The 24,330-nt window shown below is 39.6% G+C and overlaps 1 protein-coding gene across 1 annotated transcript; it reads right to left on the reverse strand.

The window, feature by feature from the left end:
* Positions 1-5,915: 5,915 nt before the first annotated feature.
* Positions 5,916-23,672, reverse strand: sv2ba (synaptic vesicle glycoprotein 2Ba). The gene is made up of 13 exons (XM_063479639.1): positions 23,524-23,672; positions 19,396-20,124; positions 15,022-15,202; positions 13,184-13,335; positions 11,708-11,841; positions 11,130-11,219; positions 9,784-9,897; positions 9,565-9,653; positions 9,266-9,430; positions 9,039-9,172; positions 8,742-8,942; positions 8,484-8,643; positions 5,916-7,307 (listed from the first exon to the last, which is right to left on the reverse strand). Exons 2-13 carry the CDS (start codon positions 19,871-19,873, stop codon positions 7,124-7,126), a joined length of 2,082 nt encoding a protein of 693 aa, XP_063335709.1. The 5' UTR covers positions 19,874-20,124; positions 23,524-23,672; the 3' UTR covers positions 5,916-7,123.
* Positions 23,673-24,330: the final 658 nt, after the last annotated feature.

The raw sequence follows: 24,330 nt of genomic DNA on the forward strand, positions 1-24,330 counted from the left end.
GCGTTTCCAAAGTTGGGTTCTTCTTTAGTTACAGTTTAGTATTAACATGCAAGATTTACATTCAGAACAGGTTTTTATAATGCAAACACTTGACTCCCTTGACAGTCTTAATAAACATGTATTTCAGCACCCAATCAATATGTTGCATGAGGCTGTAAACCCCGACACCCTGTGTGATCAGCTCTTAAATTCTTCTAAGAAGTGCAGCTTATGCCTAAATGCATGTTTTATGGATTTAAACCAGTTGAGGCAAGCCCAGATATTAGACTGCTCCTATTATCTGATTCATTTTGACGTCAGATGTAGCAGGTTGGCCTGTGCAGGGTTTGAATTGGGTATGAATATTGTTTATGACTTTATTAAAACACAACACTAATGAATGACATTAAGTAAAATATTAAAAGCTGGCGTGCAGACTGAAAACGCTAATCCACGAGTCTGGGATTGTGTGTTGTTTTAATCATGTGTGGCACGTATTTGAACAGTGGATGTGTTGCTTCAACAGGTCTTTGCCTCTCCTCACCTCACTCTAGCCTTGAACCTGACAGCGTCCTCTATTCTTCACTTTATCTCCTTCATTTTACATCTCACCATTTCTCACTTGTGTGATCATTTTATTGTCACAGCAAATCAGGCGTGAGCGCCAATCCTCTTCTGTCTTTACCTCGATCGGTGAACTGAAACCGCTGCTCTTGTTTTATGTGCTTCAAGGAAGAAAAATTATGTCCTAAATGGCTAAAATGTAAATATAATGAGGTTTAATGGAGCCTAATGAACCTCTGTTATCCAGTTAAAGCTGAGGTGTGATTATTTCACACTCATGGGAACTGATGAGTCTGAAGGCGTCACTTCACACCTCAGCAGTGAGAACCAGGAATGCTGGAAAATATAGTCGCTGGTAACCTCCCTGTGTCCCCAGTCTTTCTGTGTTTTCCCTGGAAAAAGCTCGGTATTAAAGGAACAGTTCAACCCAAAATTCCCTTTAAGTGTTCAATTTTTTCCTTTGGTCTGTAATTTCCATTATTTTGATGTGACTTGTCAAGTTTTTGAGAAATTATGCTTGCATTATGGTGCTAAAAGTACCAAATTAAGACATTTGAAAAACTAAACAGAATTTATCTTTCTGGAAATTTTAGCTAATTTACTCAAAACAATACACAAATCTTACTGTAAACAGTTTCACGTACGAACTGTTGTCTTTCCACTACACATCACCAACCAAGAGATGGGTGAGACTCACAGCCTCTCCACACATATAGATACATGGCTTTTTCTTCAGTGATAAGGCTGGTAGAAATGATTCCTCACAGTAAGTTTGTGGATTTTTAACTGATTTTTGGAAAGAGACATTTCTGTCAAGTTTTTGAAATTTATTTTTACGTGTTTGTACACTTTTAGCAATGCAAGGTGAGCACAGTTTAGTTCCAATATATTCAAGAGAAGGCATCATTTCCCCAGTTCATATCTCCCAAATGGGAGACCGGTGTGTCTTCTGTCCCCTTAAATCAAACGATTGCCCTACTGAGGGCTTTTTATGGGGTAAATTTAGAACATAATAGAGATGATAAATTTCCCATTTTAGTAAAAAACTAAACTTTGCATTCTTGTCTTAAAAAAATATGGCATCTTAAATCTGAAACCTATTCCAAATAATAAAACATTCAGGCTTTATTCGAGCGTACAACTTCACTGAAAAAAAACAACATGACATGTTTACTGATTGTCTGTGAATGCTGAGTCTGTGCATTTATGCTTTTTCACAGCATTTTCCAGTTGGATGCATCCCCTTTTCTGAGCTAGGAGGCAATTTGTCTTTCCTGTCTGTGTTGGATTGTCTGCTCTTTATTAAATCATCTATTAAACATCAAAGCTGTCATAAATCCAAATCCTGTTCAACACAGCAGTTAATTCTGTTCTTTCCAGTTGGCTTTGTGTCAATGGCGTATTCTCCTTGATGGAGAACTGGCATGTTGTAAAGCAGGTAATTAAATAAATACATGTTTGTAGACAGTGTCCTCCAGCTGGGAGCACATTCAGTTGTTCTGACCAGAAAACAGATGAGCTGGAAGCTCCAGAAGGCTTAAATATGACAGATAAAATGAACGGTAAGGACATAAGTGTATAATATGATACTGTTGTGGCCTCAACTCAGAAAGTGATGGATAGGTATGTGCTATGTCAGGCTGCGGGCAGAGTGAACTGGGTTTGAACCCGCTGCTCGACCCTGCCAGTCACTCTGAGCAAGGTGAGGCTGTGGGAGCCTGGCTGAGAGTTTTGCACCTCTGGGTGGATGCCCACCCACAGAAGGCTCAGAGGCTGGGCTGCCTGCCACCTGTCTGTGCCTCCATCAACCCCACCACGACCCCCAGGGTGTTCCCTCTGCTTGGACTAAAATCTAGTTTGACATCATTTATAACATCATTGTTTGGATATTCTGGTAGTGACATATATAAATGAAAAATTACAAAAAAGATAAGAGATATGAAATTTGATGAATCACTGTAGAACACAGTAGAAATCAAACATATTATACATGCATGCATAGCAAAATAGTTTGCATAACTACATTATTTTGACTTTTATCTCATTGATGTGTAACTCATTTCAGAAGGAACAGTAAAAGAAAACTTTATAGCAAATATATCACTGTGCACAACGCTGTAGTTCACGACTATTATGGCTCTCAAAGGTTTTATGTAATTCAGGTTCTCTTGATATTGAGATAAACAATTTCAGGGTTAGGGTAGTCTTACTGTGATTTTTCCTTCACTGTGAAACACCAAATATCTTCAAGAAAGATTAAATTGCACAATATTATTGGACTGACAGAGGATAGGTTTGGTTTTTGGGGGGATTTTGTTGCTGTTGTTGTTGTTTGTATTGATGTTGGACATGTTCAATCCTAAAAACAAATCCCAGTGCCTGCTACGGTTTCCAGTTTAAAATAGGTTTCCTCGAAACAGTCTACAAGAATGGGCAATGGATGTTGCTCTATAAGCAGAAACATGAGTATGAGCTATCACAATGGCAGTGCACACAGTTCACTTGGGTGACAGATTCATTTGAAAAACAAAGCAATCAAATAAGACTTCACAGGAAACAAAATTGAGGTTCTGGGTGTCAGGCCGCATGTTTCACAATCATGCTCTACACTGAAAGTCAGTCCTCCCAAGTGGACTATAAATTAGTATTATAAGAGTAACTACTTATCTGTGGTGTCTACAACTATCCATGTGGACATCCACAAGGCATTATAAACCTAGATTTACACTTTTTGCTACTGTGGGCATGTGGGGGTTTGCTTGGGTCTGAATGACATACATTTTGTCATTATAGGGTGCACTTATGGTTTTGTGTGGACACCCATGTAGCTGCAATGCAAGGGTGCCAAAGGAGTAAATGAGTCCTACAAAGAGACTAGAAAATGATGATGATGACTGAGGATGAAGAACTCTAATGTGCCGAAAAAATGTCAGTCTGGTTTGTCTTCAAGAGCCACAGCTGCTTTAGTTATAATAGGTTTAGAGAGCTCACAGGTTAACTCAGAGGTCTCATTATTACACAAATGGCATTGATGGAGTTGACAGAGGCAGTTAAACATGGCAAAAAACAAAGTTGTGAAAAGCAGTATCACTTTAGTCCTATGTATCCCAAATTCATGCGGCAATAAAAGCTATTTTGTTAGATTCTCTGTGCGTGTGTGTGTGTGTGTGTGTGTGTGTGTGTGTGTGTGTGTGTGTGTGTGTGTGTGTGTGTGTGTGTGTGTGTGTGTAGTGTAGTGTGTGTGTGTGTGTCAGTGGGTGAGGTGGCATGTGAGCGGAGCACATTTTACACCCTAGGTGTGAAACAGTGCTGGAACCGTAGGGGTCAGCCAGAGGTGCACAGTAAATTTCATCTAGTTGTTAGAAAGTGACGTTCACAGAACATCAAAGAATCCAGCTGGCCAACACGACTGAGGTAACTTCTTCTCCAAGCAGGAAGACACTGTCAGGCTGCAGAAATAGGTCAAATTGCACAAAAGTCAGTACGAGATTAAATTTAAATATTAACTTCAGAGTCAACATTTCACTGGCCTCTACAGCCATTAGACATCCCGATAAGCCTGGTAGACGCATCAGCAGAGTGTCTTTCACACCTTAGCCAGAGTAAACACATCCTCCTACTACTGGCACTTGCTCACACTTGTGTGCTGCCATGTTTTTACTAGTTCCCCACAATCACACAGCTGGCTCTGACATGGGAACAGCTATTTTTTTCCGATCCCTTTCTCAGTCATCGTGCCTGAAGGAGAAAACAATTTGCTAGAAAACAATCAAATGACCTCGAAGAGGTCACAAATGCTTACATTAAAAAATAAGCAAGATATAATTTCATTTTTTTTTATCATGTTTACATGACCAAATAAATAAATTCAAATGACATTTTTTTTAAAAAGGCTATGCTGATTGTATCTTTCTTCTTTATCTCTTAACAGATTTTTAAATGTTCTGCCAGTATTCATCACTGTGTCACAGTTTATATTCAGAGTGCACCTTCCACTGAAAGCACACCTTCATCTGTCAAGCAAAACACTGTTGTCAAATGTTTTCTTATGGGTATTTTGTACATTGTCAGATTATATCAAATGGACAAGCTCAACATTTTGAGAAATGTGCTTATTTGCTTTCTTGCCAAGACTAAGATAAGACTGATAGCGCTGACACACAACCCCCCTGTGATTATTGCTTTGTTTTTGTGTGACTAAATCAAATGAGATGTAACATTAGAGTTGGGACACTTCTGCAGGGTGAATCAAAATGAAGCTCAGTATTTACTGAGGATTAAGATTAACCTCTGGCAACAGGACAACAGTGAAAAGTGAGCCTTTAGTGTGATGATGATAAATGCACATTGTGTCTGAATAAAACATAAATAAATAAATGATAAATGGTTATGGAAGAAAATATCCCGTTTCATTATAAAACGTTGAGATGGATCAAGTCTGAGATGGATCAGGGAGTGGAAAGACGAGCACTAAGGAATCCAGTGTTGAGAAACTGAAAACACTTTCTGCAGCTCAAATCAAAGCAGTTTGAAATTCTGTGACAGTTTTCAGAAAGATTCATAATCACTGTTCCAGTTGACATGGCTGGCCAGCCTATTCCTTAAATACGCTTCTTATTCCTTATATGTGTTTTTAGTATAAAGGTGTTGTAATCTACGGCACACCAAAATGCATTCTCGCTGCTTATTATATGAGGATAAACAAACAGAGAGAAATGGGGAATGTACTTCAGGGTGGAGTTGGTCATGAGCTCAAAATACTTGAGTTCACACAGCTTCATAGACATCTGGAATGACTGCCTATGTGGATCTCAGCTCCCCTTTATATGCAAACAAGCACATAACCTACATTATTTCTCTACTACGGGAACCAGTCTTGCACAAGTCTCCAAGTTTTTATTTATTAATTTGTGATAAGCACTGTCGCCTCACAGCAGTGAGGTCATGGGTTTGAATTCATACCAGGGCCTTTCTGTGTGTAGTTTGCATGTTCTCTCTGCTTGTGTGGGGTCTCTCCAGGTTTTCCCAGAGTCCAAAGACACGCATGGGCTATGTTGAGCTATCTATTGGTTTGGAATCAACCCTGTCTTTTAAATATGGTCACTGTTGGCTCCAAGATTAAAAATGCAAGTCCACAAACCAGTGGGTGACCACAATCAGATGGGGTGTGTCTTTGAGCCAATCACGCCTGTACTTAGACGGTCATTGGATCACATAGAAAACATGTTAATCCCCAGAAGGAAGAGCACCTCCATTGCTTTTATATGCATCTGTCAGTGAGTTCTAAATCAACACAAAACAGGTACTAACAGTATTCCATAAAGTTTAAAATGTATGACATTTTTCACATGTTCATTAACCAGGAAACCAGATCATGAGCCCTCAGCTTTATTCAAGTCATGATGCAGCTATTATGTTACAACTAATATACACAGGTCTATATGTACAACCACAAATACAATACTGGTATTCAGACTGTTGTGATTCAGTGAATTCACAGATGTGTGGATAACAGCCACGCGCACATACACACCTCAGTTGCGCCAAAAAAAAAGTAACACCTTCTTTAGAAGTCTTGAAACATAATATGCAACAAGTTCTGTAAATCAGTTCTTCATCAGTATGTTAAAATGAGAGCATCATATCAAAACATCTATTTTCACAGTCATTCTTTAAAAAAAACCCAAAACAGACAAAAACAAATTAAACAGTTCCTTACACTTTGTCATGGCAAGATGTGACAAACAAGACTCTGATTCTACATTATCACCAGCAAAACACAGCTCTACAACTGAGGACAGACACGACGTCTCAGAGTCGAGGACACGACGACAAACAAGGAGAATTGTTTTGGTTGGATACGCTGGGAGAAATGGACGGGAGAGGATTTAATTTAAAAGAAAAAATCTTTTACATTATTGAAAATGGTGAATCTGGATTCAAGTCTACAGAAAACAAACCAAGCAACAACTAAAGAAGACTACAGACACCACAGGACACCGCAGAATAAACAAAGACTGTGTGGGTGAAATGGGTGTTTTCTCTGAATAACAACACCTGCAGTGATATTGCTGCTGAGTCTCAGCGGTGAATACAACAGGATTCTAATTCATTTCAAGTTATCACTACAAGTCCTTTCTCTTTCTCTGAGAGGGAATGAAATCAAAGCACGACATGGTAACAAGAACTACAACACCTTTCAAGTACACATTTTCATCTCATATTAATCTTTTACACGAACCTCAAACAACACAAATGTTACTACACTGTGTGCAAACGCAGGTTGGAAGAAAGATGGAGGGAAGACAAAGACTAGTTTTTTTATTCAATGTGACAGAAACGCTGGGCAGCCTGAGGTACTTAGAGACAGAACAGAAAGCAACCACAGGTTTATATAGGCAACCAGACAGGTTTTCAATAGTTTTACTCATATAACCATGACACACACATCTAGCACAACGTGGCCTTTCTTTATTATCTTTCTGTTTCAGTTTAAAAAGCTGATACTTTCCCCAGAATATGCGGCTTCGCCCATAGCTAGACTGCGTTTGGGGCCCAGAGCCTGCAGGAGTTTGGCTTTTCAGGAGAGGATTTTCTCCCGGGTTTCGGGCAGTTTAAGAGCCACCATGCCTCCACAGACGAGGGCGGCGAAGGCCAGGAAGATGGGGATGATCTTAGTGATGCCGATGAAGGCGGCAAAGATAGAGCTGGCAATGATGGCCGCAAACTTACAGATGCCATTCAGGATGCCGAACGCAGTTCCTCTGCAGAGTCAGAAAGACAGAGAAGGGTTAGAGTCATAACTTGGCTGATTTACTGATGAAGTGAATGCGTGGAGAACCGAATTGGCAATGGACGCAAGTCAACGTTTGAGTTCATTTGTTCTCCGCTGACATTGTTTTGCACAAAGGTGCCACACGTTCACTTCTGTCTGCCAGGAAAAAACATCAAATATGCCGCACAGGTGCAACGTTAGGAACCAAGAACAAAGCTGCCAAACTGAAAGCTTGAACCTCACAGAAGACAAAACAGAATGCAGGCAATAGGACATGAGGCATCAGCAGAAAGAACAGCAAAAAAGCCTGTGTGTACCAAGCATTGTGACACCGATGTTGTGAAATATCCAAGTCAGGTTTGCACAACTAGGGGGTGTCAGAGTTTTGATATCTGAAAAAATGATTTAGGGAGCCAGCTATGCGCGCAGGCCACAAAGAATAATGCACGTTTCATCTCAGTGGTACACACTGGTGTATGCTTTCCTTATTTCAATCATTTCTAAGGGCAGGTGCCACATTTTGAGTAGCCTGAGTTTAGTTAAGCTAACACTGACATTTGCAGTGTGTTTCTGTGCAGTAATGTTATACTGTTTTTCATTCCTCAGCAAACCACAGTAACACAGCTAAGACTGGTGTACTAACAGCTACCTTTCTATATATAATATGTATAATTTTGTTATCAACTGCAAAAATAACTCCCTTTATATCAGGCATTAAATTCACATAGAAGCTCCTGGTTGCATATTCTTTCATTTTCTCCCCCAGCAGATGCGATTACTCAGTTACTCATTAAAGTCCTGCCTTTACTAGTTACAGTTCTTATATGCTGTAAATATCTCACTCCATTTGAAACAACAAGTCTTCAGGTTTACTCTAAAAACCTGGATGTGGATGTTACATTTTGTCTCTCCCAAGCATAAAATGGACATGCATGCCTAAGCTGCAGTACCAGCAGGGGGGGAGACTATATATTTAAAACCAACGAGCCACTACTGAACAAAGAAGGCATGAAGTGCATTCCAGGCTAGTTTTGGTTAAAATGCAGCTGCATATTTGTTGTTCTAGCCTTTATTGAATGGTGGGTTTGCCCTACCCTTTTGGAAGAGTCATAATAATTTATCTGTACTATAATGGAGCTTATATTACACGTAAAAATAATATTACCGTTTAGAGGATGGGTAGAGTTCCACAGAAATTACTTCTAGTCCATTCCAGGATGCCACACTGACGCCATAAAAGAGACACTGCCAACATATTACAGCTCCTTGACTGAAACTTAACAGCAGAAGGAAAGTGCAGGCCGATGACGCCAGCATAGAACCACCTAGAAAGACAAATAAATCAGGACATACTGACAAATATTTGACTGAATATTTGACTACGTAAGCTCATCGTTCCTGTGCTGCTCTCTCCTGAGGTCACCTATTATGCGGATCCTTCCTATCTTGTCCATGAACAACGCTGAGATGATGTTCCCAGGCAAGACAGCCAAACTGCCCAGGAAGCTAACCATGTAGATGATGATGTCATTCTCCTCCTGAAAGTTCAGATGGCAGCCTTTCTTCGGGTGGAGAAAGGTGGCATTTTCCATTCGACAGTTCTTGAACTTCTCCTGCCAGAGATCTGAAGAGTACAGAGGGTTAGACTGTAAAAAGTGCTTACAGGAGAAACCTATCTCTTTAGCTAATGGTACATTTTCAGTGCAGTCTGGTCTGGTACCTGTGTTATAGAAGACGGTGTTTTTAATAGTGCAGTTCTCAAAGAAGGTGTTGGTGGATTTGATATCCTCAAAGTAGCAGTTTTCAAACAGAGAACTCTCAAACTTGACCGACTTGATTTCAATGTTGGCGAACCTAAATGAAAATAATGACATGAAGCAGTAGCACAAACAAACTAAACTGTGAAACTGAGAAACATTTATAAAATTAGGTGTTACGGAAATGTACTTGTCATGGATGTACTCCCCCTCACGGTGGATCTGGTTGACCAGAGAGAAGTTAAAGTGGAAACGTTCCACACGTTCTCGATGGAATATTCGGACTTTGGACTCGTACTCCTCATACTGCATGTACTTGATCATATCAGGAAACCACACTCCAAGCCCGTGATAGCTGATACACACAGAAGGATTGGAAGCATGAGTGGAGAAAACTAAAATGATCCGCCTGAGATAGAAAATTTTGATTTTTTTTCTGTAGATGAAAGCACAGGTGTGTTTTGACCTCAGCTTTCAATGTAGATCTACCTGAAGGCCAAACAGAACCAGACAATAACCAGAAGGAGGCCTTGTAGTCGGAGCTCCGGCGCTGATAGCGACATGATATTGGCCATCACCTAAGGAAGGATAGAGAGACCGACAGACAATCAAACTTGACATGCAAGGTCTGCATTAAAAAAGAAGCAAAGCAAAAAATTGTCTATTTTTATTGAATTCTGTTTTATTTTACTGTAAAGTGTTGCACACCTGTTGCAGCATGGTCATTTTTCTGACAGTCCAGCGCTGGAAGGCAGTCCCAGTCTCACTCTGGATCTCTATGAACTCATCCTCCTGAGTTTGTGGAGTCTTGATGTTGGTTACCTTGACAAAGGCATCAAGTTTTTAAATTACTATTATGTCTTACGGTTTCTAATTCTTTGATTTTTTTTTTTCATGTAAAAATACAGATGACACAAGTGTGACATAAAAAAATTCATTTTTAAAAGAAAACAAAACTTTAATTTATGCAGAAAACATGTAAATTAATATATGATCGAGTTTTTAAAAAAAAAAAATTTGTGTTAGATCCTTGAGTTGAAACAATAAAACAAACAAAAAACAAAAACAAAAACCTGTCAGGGATATTCATGGTAATTATTGTTGCACACAGGCAAACAAACATTGGAAAGTTTGATCAAAGTTTCCTAACCAGATTAATTAATAAAAACAAATGATTATCAGGACTTGTGAATAACATTTCATCAGTATTTTAACAGATGGGGCTCTGTGATTTATGTTGTTTTTTTTGGTTTTGTTATGAAGCATCTTCATCATTACTCTAGTCTAATTAGTTAATTTCTTACATGCATGTGTTCCTTTCAGTTATTCTGAATTTCAGACTCTCATTTGTCCAACCCGACTCGCCCCCATCTCCACCTCATCCTAGTTGCACAGAGAACCTCAATCAAATCTTCAAGTCCATCACCACCAGTATCTAGAGTTGTAGGTCCTGTTATGTTAGTTCATTGGAGTTGCTGAATGGTCAACTCTTCGGGTCAATAAATTATTATTTTTTGATTCTTTCAAATGATTTCTCCTCAATGATTTTTTACTTTATTGCACAATCAAGAGTCCAAGAACCGTCTTCAGCTTCATTTCACCAAGGCCGCTCCCTCTGACTGCCACCCTATCCACACAGGCCCTTCCTGGATGAGTTATTTTGGGCTTCTCCAGCTGGCATGTGCAACTGGACAAAAATGTTCCTGCTGAGGAAGCCCCAGGGCAGGCTCAGAACATGCTGGAGAGATTATGTTCCTCAGCTTGCTTGGGAACCCTTTGGTGTCCCACCAGAAGAATTGGAGGAGGCTGCTAGGGAAAGGGAGGTCTGGGAATCTCTGCTTAGACTGCTGCCCTTGGACCAAGATATGCAGCAGATAATGAATAGATGGACGAAGAGATGTAAGACTAACTCTAAGGTATTTACATAAATTACAAAGAGATGTCACCTGCACAAATGCAGGGAGATTGGAGCTACATTTATTTTATTTTGTTAATAAGTAGATAACTTTTCTGTCAACTGACTGAGCCAAACATGAGTGTAAATGAGGGCTTACAGTGAAAACTCTCTCTGGCTCCCCCTTGGCTTTCCAGTTGGTGTCATGAACTTGTCGCAGGATCATCCACGCCTCATCATGTCGTGCATTCTGAAAAACCACACATACAAACATATAAATATCTATTTAAACAAGTTTAAAGAGCACCCTGTGAAACCTCTCAGGGTTTTCCAATGTGTAGTTGAAATTATAAAGTTCAGTGAACTATATATAAGAGTGACTCTTTTAATCATGGGTTTTGGTTTGAGTGCTTAAACTTTCCCACCAGCACTGCAGCCAGATGAATGTTCCCATTAGGTCTGCCTCTTATCAGAAGGGGTAATGTGTGATAACTTGTGGTGCAGCAGTAGCATACAAATACAATACCACATGTGGTTAAAGCCCTGATATTGTCCAGGATGAGAAACAGGGGTGGGTGGTGTTCTGGTGCTGTCTTAGCAGCTCATCGCTACCTTTGCACAGCAGTGGGATGTTGGTGTGGTGATGACTCAACATTCTTAACCAATCACAGCTGGATGCTTAATCCTGACAATCAATATTATTACTACAAACTGGCTACACTGGTTCCAGTATCTGACCTCCAGGAGGAATCTCGGGCTCTCCGGCATGAACACGAGTCCGATGAGTGCGGCCAGTGCAGGGAAGAGACACACCAGGATAAACAGTCTCCAGCTGTGCATCTGAAGATGTGTACCGATGGCAAAGCCCCAACCTGCAAAAACCACCCAGTGAAGAACATGTTAATATTTCCACAAACCTTGTTTTCTGGAATGCTTTAATTATGAAATCACAGAATTAATGTGTGTATTTTTTTTCTTGAGTTGTTTACATTTGAGTCATCAAAAGTCAATTACAAGCAGCCAACTGTGAGGCTGTTTGGGAATCTTTTTCAAACTGGATGCTGGCGGTATGTTTGGTTTTATTGTGAATAATTAATTCAGAACATAACTGATTAGATAAGGTTCCAGATCAGCCATATTAGTGAGCACCAAAATGAGCTATTCAATACATTTCATCACATTATGCAGACTGAGAAAGAAAAAGAAGAAGCAAAATGTTCCCACTATGAGAAAAATTCCAACAAAAAGCAAGGGAGGAGCCAAGGGGTGCCCAGTGGTGGCCTTGGGTTCTCTTTCGAGCAGAAACCTGTTAGCGGGCTACACACAATTTTCAAAAGCAAGAACTACATTCTCAAACATGATTAGATGACATTTACTAATAGAGAATCAAGGATGGATAGTAAGCAATGATCTTCAGAGTTCAAATCCTCCTCTGGCATAAACAGCAGCACAGAAACCATGCACTAGGGGCTTTGTGGCAGCTCCTCTAAGTGTAATGGCCCAGTACTTTTGTGAATAAAGGGTATGTGGGGCAGGATGGTGTTCATAGACATAAAAGTTAAAAGGCGAGTGTATGAGATGTCAAATTGCTGTTGAACTTCAGATAAATTGCCTCCAGAAATTACATTCAGTAACTACTTTTTTGTCATCGTCATTTCTCTTTACTGTCACACATGAACACATTTTAATAGCGCAAATACATTTTATTGTAATCTTATGAACACAATTATTAAGCAAAGAGATGAACTTCAGTAGCATTTCAAGAATTTTTGGCAAATGGGAGTAAGAGGCAAAAAAATGTGACATTTTGGACTGCAGTGACTTCCCATACGGCAGACAAGATTAAGACATCAGCTTCTGTTCAGCAAGCAATGGTCTCAGCCACTGATTAAAACTGAAATAGTAATGCTGTCCTCCCTACAAACACATTATGAATTGCTAATACTGCATTTGATTTCCTAACACAGCTATCACATATCAAAATTGGGGTATCGTCACTATACTACGTTATTAAATGTTATATTTTTAGAAGGAAAATGTTTGAATTTGCAAACTTGTGCAAACATTAATGCACGAGGCATTTGAACTGACAGCCGTGAGAGACTAACAGAGGACACTGTTATTACACTCCATTTGTGGGGGTCTCAATTATTCATCTTATATGTTTTAATACTCTACATGTGTTTGTCTGTTTTATCAGAGTTTGTGCGTTACCATAATGAGGGATGATTCCCCAGGCAGTGAAGGAGGCGTACAGGCCTCCAAACATCCAGAACATGCAGAGCCAGCTCAGATGTTCTCCACGTTTATCCATCTGCAGGAACTCAGTAAAGTAGGTGTACACAATTGGAATGGAGCCACCGATTCTGGAGGAGGGATCATAAAACATAAAATTAGTGTAATCTTACACAGATGTTTTTGATTTTGATGTGATTTTGTCCAGATTTTAGGACATCCTATTCCTTTGGATGTTCGTCAAATTTGCTTTATAGACAACTTGTCACACATTTGCATTTTAAATGAAAAATTATGCAAGGCCATACCCTAACTGCAACTGGAAAATTCTTATCTAAAACTCATGATGATGCAAGCTTCAAACACTCGTGTTTAAAAACATTTTGTTATATAACGACAGAATTACTGGCATTGATAGAATATTTGATAGATTTTTTAGAGCTCATTTTATTGAACAGGCATGAGTTAAGTCAAGATTTTGGTTCCTATCATGAGGGTGATTATTGATTTAATTCTGGAGCCTTGCGATAAGGAAGTTTCAGTGCTGGCGATGGTCACAGTTTAATAACGGCATCAGCAGGGATATTTGATCATTTTGGTCAATGCTGTTTCCATTTCTCAGATCTTTTACATACTTTGTGGGACATTAAAACATTTTTTGAACTGTGGAAAAAAAAAATCAGATTATCATATCTGTAGGTTTAAAATGACTTCAAGGATTATTGGCATTTTAGAAGATTCCTCCCTTTTTTATGACTGTAGCAAATCTTTTCGTACAGGGATGTGCAGTCAGCCTCCTGTTAGCATGCCAGAAAAATGCACATAGTTTTTCTTCAAATGTGAGTGTTAATGACTAACGTGGGACTCATTATCACCGCGAATCAGCGACAGCAGAACAGTTTATTTTGGTGACCTTGTATTTTGTTGCTGAACAACAAGCTCAGACATCAATATTGCAGATCTGGCTGGAACCATTATCAAAATAAATGTGTCTTTGAAAGTTGCAAAATCAATCAGTGCGCACCAATAGCTTCACCGTAAGGTGCTGGCAACAGCAGGAACTGAGCAATAAAGCTGAAAATAAGAACAATCAAACAGCACTGTTTACTTGTTTTAATTAATGTAATAAAGAAATGCTCTGTTGAAGTAAATAAGCAGAAATCTCCTCGTGTGCAGCATGCAGTCTTTGAGGTGGTGTTAACAGTGTGTTCTCGTGGCGTGTGCCAGCAGGCTGCACATGATAGCATGCAGAGTAGAAGGTACTGTAAGACCCCTACTTTACTGTAATCTTCCTGGCTGTCTCCTGCAATTGTTAAATGGCTTAAACAACAGTTTTTGCTTTACACTTCCTCATGTAGTTGGAGGACATTGCATAGTAGTAAAGAACTGATGTCAAACTGTCCAACACAGTAAACGCCAATTAGACTCAAACACTGGGTCAGTTTTTCTTTTAGAATACCAATTAAACTAATTTAGCAGTCTGAAATGTCTAATGTAGCCCACCAAATTAAAACACTCCATTATTAAAGCACTAAGAAGCATAATAGGTTAGATACAATAGAACATGTAATGTTTTTAACATGCATATCAGTTACTTTCTTCTGAGCAGTCTGACTAAATGTACCACAGACCACAGTCTTTTTAATGTTAGTTCTACCAGGTACATTTTTTTCTTTAAATGTCAGGGGTATTATTTTGAAATCTCTTTCTACTAACTTATTTATAGAAAAGGTCAGTCAGTCTGACAAAAGCCTGTGGATGTTTTTTTTCTTTGTTCGAGTAATGTAAATGTAAATTTGGCTAAGTCGGTGTCTCACCCAAAGCCGGAGCAGAACCTCAAGAAGAGGAAGAAGCCGTAGCCCTGAGCGAAGCAGGACAGGAAGGAGAAGACCAGGTCGATGGTCAGGACGTAGATCAGACACTTCCTCCTCCCCATTTTATCACACAGACCACCCCACACCAGTGCACCCACCATCATGGCCACATACACCAGGAGACCTGCAAATACACAGGCACATATTTAATCACTTGGGAACCTGGTTAACTTGAAATGTGGCCTTTACAGATTCACACGTCCACACACAAACAAACGCTTCACTTTTAAAACTCAAGTCAAACACAAGGGGGCTCCCTTTACCCTTGTATGAAGTAGGAAGAAGAGAAATCGTCACACAGTGTTTCAGTGTGACACATTCTTACATTTGAGACAAAGAAATAAAGGTCACAATAATTTCCCAGGAAGAGCGTTTCGCTTTTACAACACTCACCTTCCATATTTTAAAACCTGCTTTCAGCTTTGTTCACAAGCGCCAGTCACCTTTTCTGTTATTTGGGCTTTCTCTGACATTTTATTGTTTCTTTGATTACATGCTTTATCACTGCAGACTCCCACTCTGAGTCAGGCCGGTCTGGAATCTGTCAGCATGCAGCAGGCAGGTGGTCCAGCCTGCCATTTCTTCTTGTTCTGAAGCAGTTCCACAGCTCCACACAAGAGCATACTCCATTTTTCACTTTAACGTCTCTGGGGAGAGACACAAGCTCTCCTGTCTTAGCTGTTTAGGGACTCAAATCTACAGCCTCAGCCATCTTCTTCAGCGTGCTGTTTAAACCACTAGAACAATGCATACTTCCTGCCTAGTCTGTGTTTTTACTACACAGCCATAACTACAGAGGAACTAAGCAGCTTAACAGCACGTGGAGCCATAGTGTGCACCTTCCCCATGGATTACTAGACTATCCAAATGCTCTGATGCTCCACACGCCAAGTTGCATATCCCATTCAACTCGAGACTGCACAGGGGAAAGAAGAGTAAAAGCTATCATACCATCTAATATGCTGGCCAAATAGTTGCTTAAGGAAATGTGTATGCCGCAGATATCTGCAAGGATAAGTTAACAGGATGGCCTTGCATTTAGAAATCCCATTTTTCACTTGGAGGCCTAGGATCTGTCCTGGCAGCAACAAGCTTGCAAAAGTGTCCTTGAATACAGTGAAGACACTTAGTCCCTGGAGGAAAAGGGAGAATTTATCTTTTCCTTCCTGTATTAAAAGTGAAAGCACTGTGCTGAAGTGCTTTTATCACAACTGCAGGCACAGAACAAAATACAGCTGCAAAGGATGCCAGAGATACAAAATATATAGTAAAAGAGACTCCGTGCTCTTGAACGTGAATAGATGCTGTATAAATTAATTTCCAAGTAAAATGAATTAAGCCCACTGCTAAAGCTAAAGCTACTTTTTCTACACTTCCTCAGATAGCACATTTGTGACTATTTCAACTGTTATATCGATGCATTTCTCTAACCAGGTGAATGATCCACATTTTTGCTACCTACTTTCATGAATCAGTGCAGTTTTTCTTTGTGATTTTATGATATTTGATCATTTGTTAACTTACTAATCCATGAGTCCCTTGAAAACTGGGAAGCAAACGTCAGCACTTGTGAAACAAGTGGGTCTATCCCTGCACTTTGTTTAAGAGAATATCAACTTTTATAAATACCCAACATTAGACCCAACATTATCAACGTTTTACAAAATGGTTTCAAATCACTGAAAAGCCTTTAAGTGAAAATGCTGATCATTGATGCCATCTCACACAGGGACCAAACTAAAGGATGGAAGTTATTTTAATTGTTAGCTTCTGGCTCAGCTACTTTATGTTGTTTACTATGTTTAAATGCCTCACTTTTTAAAACACATTTATTACAAATGAGTTCTCATATACATTGTTACTTCAATTAAAGGTGTAACTGTTGTTAAGATAACCAAACTAAATTTAAAAAACTAGCATTAGTATGTTCATTTTTCCTTTATATCCTGTGTCGACTGTTTCCATGGTTGAATACTTTTCAAACTATACTGAAAGTATTTGAATTTATGTTTTAAGAAAAATGTATAATGTGTTATGGCAGTAGTTATTCAACATTGTTGAGTACATTAGCAAAGTTTTCTGCTAAACTAAATAGAAAAGAAACTACTGAATCTGCGAGATAAAAAGAAAATAAGAACTGAAGGCTCTGAATGGGCAGTGAAGCTGCTGTTTTCAGAAATCTCTAGAAACATGTGAAAATTCACATTCTGAGCATCACAGACCTTGACATTTTGAACGATTAGCGTGTTTTCTCCCAGTCTGCCAAAACATTTCAGTAATAGACATAAAGCACCAAAGACAATCTGGCAGGTATCATAAAATTATCTACGTACGCAGTAGCTGTGGATCAAGTATAGCAGCTTGGGTTGAGATTAAATCTGAGCAGAATTTCTGATATCATCAATCAGGTGTAGGTTCCTTTTGTTTGTGTCCACCACTGTGTCTTCCTCTATTGAACACTTCACCCTGCAGATTAAACAATATAACTGTCATTAAAGGTAAGTGTGCTAACCCTCCTGTGTTTAACAAAAGCTTTGGGAGTCTGTCTGCTTTCCAAGACTAAGGTTAAAGCAGATTAAAGTAATTTCTGTTCCTGTGTGTCTAGTGAACAGAGCATGAGCATGAATCAGACAGGATCATTCTGCAGATCTACTTCATATTCTCAGCCAATGATCAGCTCTCTGCCCCCATTCTGCACAAACAGACGCTGTGATTTCATTTTCGCCAGGCCTTCCTCCTGCTACCGCAGCCTGTCAGAGGCCTGAAGCATATCTGACAGCTCTGCACCAGCTCCGCAGGCCGCCAGGATCTCTGACTGCTGCAACATGCTCCATATTAGCCTGGGAACACACACCGAATGCAATCACCACCGGGTTCCTCATCAATCTCTCGCAATGCTTCATCCCAGGAGCCTGTTGTTAAGATGAAATGAGCGATGTGCAATCTGCCACATCGCCTGGCTACACACGAGGTCTGGGAAATAAGGTGAAAGGCTTTAATTTGCAGTTCAGTTGTGTGCACAGAAAGTGAGGAACAGACGTTTTCAAGGTAAATTTCCCCATAAGTCTACGCTGCATACAAATTTCAGTTCTAAACGTAACTAAATAATTAAAATATATCTGTTGGCACCCTCAAGCCAACTCCCAGACACATGGAGGACCACTGCCAAGGCTCAGTGAAGCTAATCTGGTTGCTCACAGTGGACCCAAACTCCATTAGGACACACAATGTTCATTATGTTCTTTATTTTTGCATTTGCCTAGAAAGATCCAAGCCTTTTTCCCCTAATTTGCTCCAGCGACTGGGGGATATTTTTATCTGAAGCAGTGGTCTGCAGCCATGTGCCGTCAAGAGCCAAGCATATGCAGGATTTTGTTCCAGCCAAGCACAACAACAGATCATTTCACTGATGAGATCCTCCTCCCTGGGTAAAGAGTGAAACTCTTCGACAGATGACTGTAATTAGGTAGTCTTGCAGGTTTTTATGTGTCTACATATAATTTATGTTTGTCATGCTAGCCATATGATAAATAATGGCAGAGGGAGTAGTTTGTCAGCACTAGTCTGTTCAAACTGACATACTTCAGCAACTGTTGAATTGATTTTTTAAATAGATTTAACTCTACTGACTTTGGGGATGTCTTGATATTTTTGTAGCCTCGTGAAGTTGAGAATTATGGCAGCTATTGGACAGAATGCTATGAGAATGCTATCTTTTGGATGAATTATAGGCCTCTCCGGGCCTTTCATATGGGTAAAAGTTACATTTTCTGACCATCTGTAATCTCTAATAACCAATATGAGCATATTTATCATATTATCATTATCATATTAAACAATATAGATAAACTGTCAAGAAGGAACAAGATTTTTTTATGCTGAAAGTTTTCTGGATTAATCATTTTTAAACATACTCTGGCTGCCATGCAGATAAAGCGGCTGTGTACAAAAAAGATAAACAAGTTTTTGCATTTGTTGTCATTGATCAAATTTAGCTGCAGTTGTTGAATTCCACACTGATGGACATTTGGACAAGATCAGTGTTATCCACTATCCAGATATTTTGTACCTGAAACACTGTCCCAAAAGGCGAGTCAGCAAACTACTGCAGTTTTTAAAAACAATTCTTAATCATCAGTGGCTCAGAAAGTGAGCGGATACACTTAATATTCACTATATCTCACATTTGTGACCTTATTTTTTCTTGTTTAACAACGTCAACATTACTTATATTACCTTGACCCAACTGTTGATTTGATTTGGCTCTAAACAACCCTTGATCTACATAAAATTTACTTGAAATTCAGTTAAACTCACCCAGTAATCCTTTGTCAGCGTTAGATATGCACATGTCCTTTTCAGCACTGGGCAGGACAAAGCCCACCACGAAACCATCCACGCCATCAGCCATTAGCGCCAAGCCCAGCACAAAGAAGAGCATCCACTGGAAGCGTCCATGGCCGCAGTCCTCCATGATGGTCTCATATTGCTCTGGCAGGCTTTCCTCTTCCTCTTCCTGCTGGGCAGCCATCCGGGCTTTCCTCCTGGCCTCCACTCGAGCTGCCCGTCGTGCCTCCTTGATCTCATCGGGGTGCGGGATGCCTTGGTACTCCCCCTCATACATCTGATCATCCTCATCTGCCCCTTCAGTGGCATCACTAGCAGCATCCTCGTCCTGTGGAGGGTAGTCCGTCTGATAAGGGTAGCCGTCTTGACCTCCACCATCTTGGGTGTAGGTGTAATCTCCACCTTCGGTCATCTGCTGGTTTACATTGTTGTGATAGGGGTCATCCATGGTTCCTGCTGCATGTAAGGAGAGCAGGAGTGACTTTGTCTCGGAGCCGTCGTGTGCTGAGGAAGCTCAAGTTGTCAGCTATAATGGCATAATCCTCCCAAGAAGCCGTGAGCTGCTCTCGTGTAGCTGCAGTCTCCTGGTGTCAGAAGAAAACTGCAGGTCTTCTGTAGTTAGGTCTCAGGTTTAAGGCCTCAACAAGTATGCTGAAAGACTGTTACCTTCCTTGATACGTAAAGTGCTGCATGCTGAACCTGAAAAACAATGAACACCACACATTACATATTGTCTGTTAGCCTCACATCACTTGTAGAGGAAAAGCCATTGCTATGCAACAGTTCCCTTTGGGTGCAACATGTGACCAGACAAGTCAGGTAACAGGTAATGTCTCAAAGGACTTCCAAACAATCATTTTATAAAACTTACATCAAAATTCTAGAAAAGTATCGGGGAAAGTACTAGAATAAGATTTAATGGCTAAACTTTGATTAAACGTGTTAATTTTTGAAAAAATTTTAAACCTGTTTTTATCTTTGTATCGTATTTATTGCATCTATTAAAACAGATTTTGAGTTGATTTCCTTTTTATTTTTCCAACTTTTAAAAAACTTGCTTGTGAACTAAAATCCTATCCTTCTTCCAAAAATTAAATTTTTCAAAGTGTCTTGTGGAAGGAAAGACAAGTTTGGTAATGCTTTTCTCCCTCTCTGTAGGCTGCTTGTCCTTCCACACAAGCAGATAATCTCATCGTCTCCCCGCTCAAATGCTCTGGCGCCATTTTGATCCATCACACAGCACTGCTGCAATGACACATTCAGATCTGTCTTGATTTTTCTGGTGACCAGAGGCCAGAGCATCTAATACCGACGAACAGAGAAACACAAATTCCATTAAATTTTAGGATTTTTGTTGCTGCATCCGTTCCTGACATGATTAAATGAGTATCACAGAGAAGCCAGGCACACACATGCTTGTAAAATCAAGAAATTGCTAACCTGAGGCTGTTATCCTCTGTAGTTTAGAGATAAAATATGATGTCATGTTTTTTTTTTTTTAATGCTCTGTGTCAGATAACTAAATGGCTTAGCTGAATACCAAACACAGCACACAATTCAGTCACACAGTTAAACATTTAAACAAGACAAACCTTTATTTAACCTCTAACTGTATAGTCACAGGCGAATTTTAGCTTTTTATTCCTCCTCCAGCTACAGCTTCACATTCACATTCACACTTACATGTTTTACCACATCTGTACTACTTATGAAGTATATAGTACTGTAAAGCAACCTATTAAACCTTTACTGCAGAAATTACATAAAACTGGTAAAGGAGTAAATCTAGAAAACTGAATCTTCTTTGCATTAGTTAACATTAGCATAAACTAGCATTAGGAGCAAGTTAGTGGCCACGCCAGACCAAGTAATGCTGTACTTGCAACTGTATTATAATTTTTAAGATTTTGCTTAATTATATATATTTTTTAAAAAATATTAAAAAACACATTTCAAAAGGTAACCCACAAAGTTCACCTTAAATAACAGAATATATTAATTGATTTTTTTTTAGCCTGACACTAATTAATGCAAATGATTAATTAATAAATACCTAGATCACCTAAATAACCCAGATCTCCACACAATCTCTGTTTTTCTGACTTCTGATTGTTTCCAAGAGTAAACTATACCTAAAGGTTTTAGCATGTTTGTCCTTAAATTTCATCAGCCATACATTCCACATATGCGTTTTAATAGAATCCTTAATAGTTTCAATGAATAAGATGAATGATAAGTTTGCTTGAAATAACAGTGGTGTATTTCCACCTGAATCCTTTCACATAATTTTTATTGTGATTTGAACCGTTTTAATCCCGATTTACTGCAGTTTTCCTAATGGACCATTTGTGTCCACCTAAGTGTTAACTGCCTAACTTTCATCTGGTGGTTATTAGCCCTATATGCCCAAGCAGAAATACTTATAGTCCTATCATGTGAGAGTGCTTGGTTTGGTTTGGGTTGGTTTGTGCTGGTTTGGAAGCAGGATGACGAATACTGTAAATTAATCCAGATTACGACAGCAGGTTTTTTTATTCTGCCCTTATTGCCTCACATCATTGTTTCATCATGAAAGTCACAGAGGTGGTTGGTAGCAGCGGTGGATTACACAGTCTGGATTGAAGCCCTGAAATGTAGGCTGTTTGGTGCTTTCGGATGCGAGGTTTTTGAAATCTGAAAGTCTGTGTTAAAACCTACGCTTGAATCAGTTTTACTGTCGGGAGTAATGAGAAGAAGTCGAGTACTGTGATAGGATCACCATCATCTATTTATTATTTCTTCAAGCGGTGTGAATAATACATGAACAGTTCATGAGAGGGAATGTGTTAGGATGGATGCGCAGTCATGTTCAGGGAAGAGAAGTTGCTTTCATCATCCTGCTGCAATTCCTTTTCTCACACAGCTGGCGCTTACATAACAGTTGGGCTGCCTACGCCCAGTCTTTCCCCTCTATCTCCCTCCCTTGTTTTCTAACCTATTGATCCAGGTTTGCGTTCACAGCCGTAACTCACACTGCATACACAGTTACACAGATGTCAAATCGCCATTTGTGCCTCTGCAGTTTTTGAATAGGTCATAATCTGCCTTTCTCTGAGTGTGTCCCGTTGTTGAAAAGTCAGAGAGCCCCTTTGAAATCACGAAAATCAATGTGAGTCTGAGGTTTAACAGGAAGCAGAGAGGTCGCCACCTAATTTACAGAAAGCTATTTCAATTTCACAAATGACCTTTTACCATTCAGATCATTTATTATTTTGACTGAGCCAAACTCTGTAGCTCATTCTACAGAGAGCAATGGAACCACAGACTCATGTGGAGTTACATATTAATGCTGCGATAATGGACTTTGGAAGAATAGCTCTACAGACACACACACACATACACATGCAGTGGATAGTTACAATTCTTATATTTAATTTTTAAGTTACCAAAGTTACCAGTACCACTGCAGGCAGCTCCAGTTTAGCTGTAGGAGCCTAGCTTTATTCATTCACTTTTTCATACCCAGCTGGTCCAACCTCCTGCTTTTTAATCTATGTTTTAATTACATTTGAGGAAATGTAGAAATTGACAAAATCACAAATCAACCCTAGAACCCACAGCGTTGTGCTTATTAATTGTCTGCAACAAGTCACTGTCCTCTAATTAAATTTTAGCCTTCAGTTTTACAATAGTGTTTTTTAATTTGGCCCCTTTTGCCGACTGGATCTCAATTCTGCATTGATCTCCAGAGGTCAAAGGAGAATCCCGTTTGATTTCTTGGGACAACTGTCTGCTAACTGACCCGTTTCTATGTCTGATAGACAAGAGATTGGAGATTTTCCACTCAACACATAAAATCTCATCAAGCATTCAGCTTTATATCTTTTTGTAAAAGACAAACCAGTTGACACAAATAATTTCAGACTGAAATTTTTCTGTTTTATAAAAATCAGAATTAGTGCTGACCATAAAGGAGCATTTCCTGCATTTCATCAGGCCTGTGTTGCTGCACCAGATCAAACTCATACTGCAGCTATCTTTTCCATCACTATTATCTATTTCCTCACTAGTTCATCTCACAAAGCAGCAAGCATTGAGAAATAACAAATGTTATCTTACCAGAGAAAGCATTCCTGTAATATATAAAATGACTTCTGAACTTAAAAATGTGCTAAAGTCCAAGTAGCATTTTCAAATGTCGATCGCCTACATGTCAGTTTATCCTAAGGCCGTGCTGTAGCCAAACCTAAGGGATTAGGGTCCAAGCTCACAACTCCCCCACCCCACGCATACACATACACACCACACACTACCCCTCCCTCACCAGGGCTCATCCCCACAGGAAACTCCCCAGAATTAACCCCACCACCCCTCTGGGAGGTAATGGTACAGTCCTAAAGGTTTAAATAGCAACAGGCTGAACTGACACTGACTGCAAACTGTGTAGTTGCTCTGCAGGATTTTTGGGATATTGCTGATCTGTATTAACAGAGGTCAGAGTTTATAGTCAGCTGTCAGAACAGCAGCCTTCAGATTTTCTGTGTTCCTTTTCTCTTTTTGGCTCAAGGACACATCAGCAGGGCAGATGCTCGTTGTCATGGGTACCTGAATGTGGTTTCAGTAATTTACATGAAGAAAGTTCCAAGAGTTCCACATTTTAGTTTACATCTAATCACCACACCAAGTGGTTTTCACTGTCTATGCCATGTTAGGATAATGACTATCTATAGTAACCCCAGTCAGGGATGCTCCTTTTTGTCCCAGAAGCAGAAGAGCTGCTTCCTTTGAGGAACAGCTGTATGCCAAAGTATCCTTGAATGAGACATTGGCTTGCTTTGCTGGCTGCTCATCCATCCTGAGAAACTCTGGATAAGCATATCAGCAAAACTGGATGAAATATTCCTTTTCCGCTGAAGCAGGAAGGAA

This window comes from Pelmatolapia mariae, linkage group LG1, assembly GCF_036321145.2.
Source record: "Pelmatolapia mariae isolate MD_Pm_ZW linkage group LG1, Pm_UMD_F_2, whole genome shotgun sequence".
In the NCBI taxonomy this organism is placed as follows: domain Eukaryota; kingdom Metazoa; phylum Chordata; class Actinopteri; order Cichliformes; family Cichlidae; genus Pelmatolapia; species Pelmatolapia mariae.

Excerpts from the sequence above, each read along its gene's own strand:
- sv2ba (XM_063479639.1), bottom strand. The coding sequence starts at position 19,873 with ATGGATGACCCCTATCACAACAATGTAAACCAGCAGATGACCGAAGGT. Across the intron at positions 9,173-9,265 it reads GGGGAGTACATCCATGACAA|GTTCGCCAACATTGAAATCA; the intron begins GTACATTTCCGT and ends ATTTTCATTTAG. Across the intron at positions 8,644-8,741 it reads AGGAAGGATCCGCATAATAG|GTGGTTCTATGCTGGCGTCA; the intron begins GTGACCTCAGGA and ends TTGTCTTTCTAG.